Source organism: Impatiens glandulifera, chromosome 1, assembly GCF_907164915.1.
Source record: "Impatiens glandulifera chromosome 1, dImpGla2.1, whole genome shotgun sequence".
In the NCBI taxonomy this organism is placed as follows: Eukaryota; Viridiplantae; Streptophyta; class Magnoliopsida; order Ericales; family Balsaminaceae; genus Impatiens; species Impatiens glandulifera.
In genome coordinates this window covers 132,238,578-132,246,530 of record NC_061862.1, presented here as the reverse complement: position 1 = coordinate 132,246,530, position 7,953 = coordinate 132,238,578, and the positions used below count along the sequence as shown (strand labels likewise).

The following is a 7,953-nucleotide window of genomic DNA, read 5'->3' as shown; positions in this document are numbered from 1 at the left end:
TGTACAAAATAACCGCATCGGGACGAACAACTGATAACTAACTAGTTCGGAAATAGTTTATCTTAGATTATTTGGCCTTCGAACAAAAGTGGAATAATTACCTGCGTTTAAACCTATCTGTCCTGAAATATTACCTTTTCAAAGTAAAATGGTTACACCTCAAAAGACGTGAAGATTTGATATCTTTCATGGTCCAGGTCTATGACCAACATCCTAGGCTGTAGACATGCTTATTTCATGCAAAACTCTTTATCCTATGGTTAATAGACATTATTACCTGTGATACCTGGATAATAAGATCCTCTCTCCACTAGTATATAAGTTGAACAACCTTAAACAAAACAATCACAAGATATAACTCATCATCTCACTAAGACAAAATGTCTCAGTTCCCAAACATCCTTCAAGTGGATTTCAAATCTGCTCAAAGCACTGAGCATTATGAAGTCTTCAAGATGATCAAGTCACTTGAAGATACTGGTCTCCAACACTTTCTAGATGACAAACATGTCATCTATTCTGAATCTGTCCTGGAGTTCTTTTACAATGCCAGGGTTTTTCGTGGAACTCCTCACTTTGACACACATATTTAGTCAAAAGTGAGAGGAATCGTATTCGATTTTACCGAAAATGACTTTGCAAGATGCTTTGACCTACCAAAGCAAGGGTTGACCGACCTCAATGTGCCAGCTGAACTAAAAGCCGAGATCTCCTTAGCCTTTACCCGGTCAAATCAACCAGTTGATGACCACGGTGCCAAGTCACTATTGAAAGCTGAATATCAGCTTCTCAACGACGTGATCGGTCGAGGCATCCTAGGAAGGGATGTGACCAACACGTATTGCACCGCTGCCTTCAACATCATGGCCGCTATAACCACTGGAACACCGGTCAACTGGTCAAGGGTGCTGTTCGACGTCCTAATCTGGATGATTGGCGTTCGAACAGTCGGTCTCGTACCTCAACTAAGTTGTCTGCTTCTGGAGCTTGGAGTTCCAACCTGTCCAGGCGAAGGGTTGAACCAAGCCCAAGTACTCACCAAGGAAGTCACCGATTCATTCTATGAGCGGTTTGAAAAGGCTTGGAAGAGGAGGAACCGTCACATCCACTCTAACGGTCACACCAACTCCAACGGATATTAAGTCACATATTCCTACAACCGGTCATTTTGCATCCTATGATTATTTCGGCTTAGTCTATGTTATCTTCGGTTTCAATCGGTTACTCTTCAGGTTGTTGTTGCATCCGTCATTAATGAAAAGTAACATTTAATTAATGAAGTAACTCCCAACTACATGAGTAATTACTACCCAACTAACTTGGTTCCTTTGGACTAAATCCCTACCTCGAGCTCCGCAATCGGTCAAAAGTAACATTTTCCCAACACACTTTAGAAACATAAATATTCTCTTCTCTAATAAGACAAAACTGATCTTCAATGTTGATATTTTCTCTCGAAAACCGGATCTATATAAAGAGCATTCCCTAATAAACTTAACACATCTAAAAAATAAAGATCTCTTGAACTCCATCTCTCTCTTAGCAAAGTTTGAATCATGCCGAGCCGAACTCTACCAAACTTCCTAAGCATTGATTTTGACTCATGCCTGGAGATCAATGATCAAGAAACAAAGGAGATGTTGTTTGAATCCCTCATTGACACCGGTCTTCGCACCTTTCTCGAAGAATCCGGCCCTATACTCCTTGAGGATGTCAAAACTTTCTTCAGAAGTGCTTGCATAAGAGGAAACTACATTGTTTCCACGGTGAGAGATCACAACTTCTGGCTGGATGAAGCCGAATTTGCTCAAATGTTCAACCTACCCACCAAAGGGTTTTCGGACTTCCCGCCCCGGGAAGGTAGCGCTGCGGAATCTTATGCTTGGATGTTCTCATGAACCGGGGTGCCGGTGGAGAACAACGGGCTAAAGACCTGTCTTCGCTTCCACATCCAGCTTCTCCTTGAAATTGTCAATCGCTCCTTAATCTGTCAATCCCCCAACCAGCGCTACTCCAAGAAGGTGTACAACATGATGACCTACATTATGAGTTATGCCCCCATAAATTGGTCATCGGTCATATTCAACAACCTGAAAACTATGGTGTTAACCAAAAGAGGTCTCGACTATGCTCCTCATATCAGTCGACTCATTCTCAAGTACCGTCCAGAATTTGGACCAGGTACACCGGCATCTCTTTCAAACATTTTTTATGTGGATGAGGTGGAGGACAAGTTCTCTATGATGGTTATTGTTTAAGTTGTATCGTTATCTTTTTTGTACTCCTTTCCTTTTATATTTTCAAACCGATTCATATATCGGTTTCTATCTTGCACCTTTATTCAATGAAAATCTATTTCAGTTTCATAACTGGGTCAAAAGTTGCAAAAACTCAGATCACTCATTTAACTAACCGGTTAAAATCGATAAACAAATTTGTATTCGTTGAACTATCCGGTCAAAGTCAAAACACCGCATCATCGCGGTCAACAAATCACTTCATAAAACGGTTTCAAAAAGGGGCTGCTTCATCAAAACCGAAATTTAAAGACCACTTAAAATCTTTGGAGAGAAATTTCCCGCCCAAAAACTCCCGCTCAAAAATCCCGCCCTTGGTTTCCCGCTCTAACTTACCGCCCTTTGATTTGCCGCCCAATTCACTTGGAGGGAAAATTCCCGCCTAAAGGTGATGGGACGGTTTGCGACGGTTGGGCTTCAAAACCGCGCCTATAAAAAGGGTCCTTGGCCATTTCATTTCATTCTTACGCGAAACAACTTTCTCTCTCTAGCTCTCAAACTCTCTCAAAGCGGTTTTTCTCTTGCTCTCTCGATTCAATCATCAACAATGGGTCGTGATTCCGCATTGTTCAAACATATCATCTAGGTGGACTTTGAGGAAATCATACAAAACGGTTCGGCTCCGGCAAAGGAAGTTCTATCCCGGATTTCCGAGGCCGGTCTCGAATACTTCTTAGGTGGTCCTTTTGTTCTATACAAGGAAGCGGTCGAAGAATTCTTTAAAACCGCATCTCTCTCTGGCAGAACAATAACCGCAACCGTCAGCGGTCAGCAGTTCGACATAACCGAAGAGTCGGTTGCTGAAATCCTACGCCTACCAACAGATGGACGCAACGCTTCAATGAATCTAGATCGAGAAACATTCGAGGCGGCTTGCCAGATTCTCTCGGTAACCGCGGTTCCTGTAGAGGTCTCCGGAAAGAAATCAACATTGCGACCGGAATATATACCGCTTTGTGACATCTTCACCAAGTCGGTTCAGGCGAGAGGTGGAAATTTCGACAACCTCACCAAGGCAAAAATCGAGATGCTTGCCGGTCTACTAAACGACATAAATGTTAACTGGGCAAAGGAGGTTTTCAACAATCTAAAAGACATGGTGAAACCGGATTCCACCCGGTCATGGGGATACGCCATCCAACTCGGGAAGATCATGCTCCACAACAACATCAACACCGGTCTGACTGTTATTCTTCCTTCAAGCAAGATCATAAGGTCTCGCCAATTCTTAGAAAAGAAGAAGCCGGCCCCCAGTTCTACAGGTGGCCGAAGGAAGAAGTCTGCCGCTAAGAAACCGGCTCCGGTAAAAGGCAGATCCGGAAGCAAGAAGGACAAACAACCGATAGAATTCGCGGATCCGCCCTCTGAAACGCGAGATGAGGACGATTTGGCCTCCAGCTCAGACCGAACTACTTCAGATAATACCGAAGAAAATCTGTCCGGTAAAGAAAAAGGACCGATAGAACAGGAACAATCGGCCAGTATTGAACTTGAAGAAACCGGTGCAGACGACTCTGGGGAGGAAAACGTTCCCGTTAACAACGACCAGGAGGTAGCCGAAACTATAGTGCGCAGAATCATGGAGAAAATCGATTTGCAAGCTCATGCGGCTTCCGAAGTATACAGTGAGTGGTTTGGGTACCGGTGCGACAAATTCTTCAAACATATGCTACCGGGCCTAACCTCCGGACAAAGATTCGATAGGTTGATGGAGATAGAGGAAGACGTCATCAGCCTAACAAAAGCCAAGGATCCCAACGAAGCCTTGGACCGACACGCAATAGTGGAACCGCGTGCTCGGCTACAAAAGCTAACCGAACATATTCGAAAACTTACAGAAAGGTATGTTGCGGGAACACCGAAGTCTAAATTACAACTCTTGGTGTTGGATATACTTGCGGTAAAGAAAGGAGAATTAATCGACGAAGTGGCGCGGCTTGAAGCGGTGCGCGAACAGCAAAATACAACGCACTCTCCGCGTCATGAGGATGTTGACGGTCAGAACCCAGGCGATAAGTCTCCTCTAACGGATCAGGCTATCAATGAAACCGACGACAGGTCAGAGCCTCCTTTCATCGACAATCTTGAATCTGATCAAGTTCGGGATTCAGAACCGGTCGTCACAGAAGAAAGAGTCAAGTCTCTCATTCAAGAGTTTGTCAACGACGCGGTTAATCCCTGGAAGAAGAAAGCTAAGAGGGTCGCGGTTCAGGCATTCAGGATGGCCGAGACAACAAGGGATGATCTTGGGAAGGCAAACGAGCGGATCACGTCGGTCGAAACCAACTACCGTGACGAGTGTTCTGTACGACGCTCATCTTAAGCGAACCATAGCCTTGGAAGATTCATCTTCAAAGTTGGTGGATGACTTGGAACGGTTTCAAGAGAAGACCGAGCAACGGCTTACAAAGGTCGATGAGGACCTGGGGCGGTCAAGCACCGAAGTCGGTTCAACACTCGACAGGGTCATAAGCGTTGAGGAGAAGAATGCAAGTCTTGAGGAAAGGAACACCAAGTTTGAGGCCGATCTCAAGGCGGTCACCGAACAGGTGAATGAACTGATAAAGGTCAAGCTGGCTGCCGATAAAGCGGTTGAGGAGGCAAACGCTCAGGCGGCTAAGGAACTTCAGGATGCGTTGGATGAACAGAACCGAACACAGAAGGAGGCACCACAGTCTGATGCGAACTTCAACGAACGATTACGGATCTCAATGACCAGAAATCCGGCACTTGCAAAGACCATAGCAGCTCAAGAGGCCAAGGATGCAGAGCGGTTAAACGCTGAAAAACAAAGGCTCGACGAATATGCCAAGGCTCACAAGAAGTCCAAGGCGGCTCCCTCCTCTTCGGTTCCGGCAACACGAAAGAGGAAAGTTCCTTCAAGGAAGGCTCAAGTCGCCGAGATGTTGGGCAGAATCACCGAGACAGCTGTTGACTCTCTACCGAACCTGGCTCTGCAAACCGAGGATGACTTCGAAGAGGATCTCGAGCCGCGACCTACAAGACAGCGAGCTTTCAATGCGGTTCTAGTCAGCACGGTCGCTCAACAGTTCTCTCCTCACCAGGACACCACGGGAGCAAGAGGTTCTTCTTCAAGGCCGGATCAACCGACTAAAGGACAACCAACAGATGAGATGATGGATGACTTCCTGCCATCCAAATTAAACTAATAGGGGCTCTCTTTTCCACCTTTACTTATGTTTACTTCAGTTTTTTTTACATATATAATATTTTGCCATTTTGCGGTTATCTTTACTTATATATATATATAGTTATTTTTGGAAACCGGCCTACATTCACATTCCGACTTAATTTTGAATATTTTAATTAAAATAATTAAAAAGGGAGAAATTGATAAGATAAAAAGATAGAATTTTTCAAAATTTTTCCCAAAATTTTACAAAATTTTTTGAAAAATCCTCCCAAATCAGTTTTCCAAAAATCCGGCCAAATAAAACTCAAAAAACCGACCTACATTTGCAATCTTACATAATTTTAAATAAAATAATCAAAAAGGGAGAAATTGTTAAATAAAATTAAACCGGTTAATAGAACTTAACACAAACAAATCTTCTATGCAGGAACAGACAAAGAACCGGACCGGTCAAATAAATGAACCGATTAAGAAGCTCCACCGGTCAAGTTATCAAACCGAACAAAAACCTGACCGAACAAGAAAAGACAAGATCGGTCAAAACCGAAGGCCGGAAACACCAGATAGTCGGTCATTAACCGACCAAAAGCCAAAGCAATAACCGGAAGCCATCCGGTTAAGACAAATAATCGACCAGCATAAGAAGATACTTCGGGTATCTGTTGAGAATGATACCAAAGGAACAGACTGAACATTTCCATATTCATACAAGTCTGAGGAAAGTCTGTAGGCTGCAGAAAACCGTCCTACAAGATCTTTCCACTTCAGGATAAATCAGAAAGGCAATCTTCCAAGTACAGACAACTGTCTAACCGACAGTTACCACATTGAGTAAAAGACAAACCTAGCCGGTTTGACCTACACACTGGAAGAACAGACCGCCAGGTCTGAAAAGTTGACCGTCAGGTCTAAATCACTGAACCTCTGCTCAACCAATCAAATTCAAGGAAATGAAATGTGACCGTTGGCACATTTCACCTATAAAAGGAGGAGCTAAAGAGAAGTAAAGGCGGGACACAGTAGACAATTAATTTATAAGTGATAAGAGTGTGTTCTATCTCTAGAAAGCTTAAGTGCTAAGTTGAAGTGTAATTCTACAATTTCGGTTAAAATTGTACGGGTGTTATCGAGCAGGAAATAAGTCTCGATCGGATTGTGTTTGTATTCCTTAGTGAATATCCTTCTCGCGGTTTCGAGAGAAAGGGGTGACGTAGGAGTTTCATCTCCGAACATCCATAAAAACCTGTCTTGTTATTTACTTTCTGCCGTTTCTACATTCTAACCGATCTGTACTAACCTACTTACACCGCTTTGACCAACTCTACATTACCTAAACCGAATCACTAAGATCCAAAACCGACCCAGCAACTTCCAAACCTGTCTTATTCAAAACCGGTCCTGCCTATCTCGTGTGTGTGCTGCTTCAACCTGAAACAAACCTCTTCCGCGCTTGAACCTGGTTCAAGGGTTTGTGACAGTTTGTGTAGTATTGAAACCCCGGTGTTAATCTCTAACCGGATTAATCACCACCCTTTGAGTGAGACGCGCTAATCGGCCCAACCCCGGTCCTCCAGCCGCGACCTAGATCCTAACACCTTCACTTTTACTCAAAAGTCCTTAATTTAGAGTACTAACAATTTCCACATTCACGTATATCATGCCATCAAGAAATTCATGTATTTTTTATCCACGTAATTTCCACCTCCACCTTTACACATCAATTTCCAACATTGCCAGATTATGTGGTTAAAAAATTATTCTTTTAAATATATAGAAAATCTTGTAAAATCAAATTAGACTTTATAGTTAAATCCCAAAACTACATTCACTTTGAATCTCTTCCGAGATTGAAAATAAAATGGTAGATTTAATTTAAGTCTCATTTTAGCTTTTTACAATTAAGATCAATCTATCGACAAAAGAGTCGCCCCAATAATTTTTCTCGCACAATTATGAAAAAATATTTTTGGTGTAAGAACACAAGAATCATAAATTCTTTCAAATAGATTTGGTGTTTGGTTACGTGTGGAAAATGGCATTGACGCTATGTCTCACATGCCCATCTAATTAGACGGTCTTTAGTACTATGATTTTGGCCATTTAGAAAGCGTTCTCACACTTTACTTTTTATTCGATTTTAATCTTGTCCTACCCTGCTAATCCTAGTGCTAAGTATGATTCCCACATAGACAGTGGATCATGTAGACAATAGTTTCGTAGTACCTAAATAAAAAAAAAATGTATTTAATATGACTTTTGTGAAGAATAATAATAAATATATAAATGAGGATACACAAGATCATATAAAATATACATGATTCACATAAGGTATGGATGGACAATAATAATCAATCAAGGCATAACAATCGTGTAAGGGCATACATGATTCATGTAAGTGCTGATCATGTGAGGTATGTATATACTACAAAATATGTACAAGTGAAGGACAAGCATGGATGCTAAAACTAAGAAGCATATATGTACATGGATAAATATTTTAAT

At 42.3% G+C, this 7,953-nt stretch overlaps 1 protein-coding gene across 1 annotated transcript; it reads left to right on the top strand.

Moving 5' to 3' along the window:
* Positions 1 to 3,450: 3,450 nt before the first annotated feature.
* LOC124943677 lies at positions 3,451 to 5,467 on the top strand. Its single transcript, XM_047484156.1, has 4 exons — positions 3,451 to 3,922; positions 4,136 to 4,602; positions 4,655 to 5,121; positions 5,212 to 5,467. The coding sequence occupies exons 1-4, from the start codon at positions 3,451 to 3,453 to the stop codon at positions 5,465 to 5,467; spliced, it is 1,662 nt and encodes a 553-aa protein (XP_047340112.1).
* The last annotated feature ends 2,486 nt before the right edge of the window (positions 5,468 to 7,953 follow it).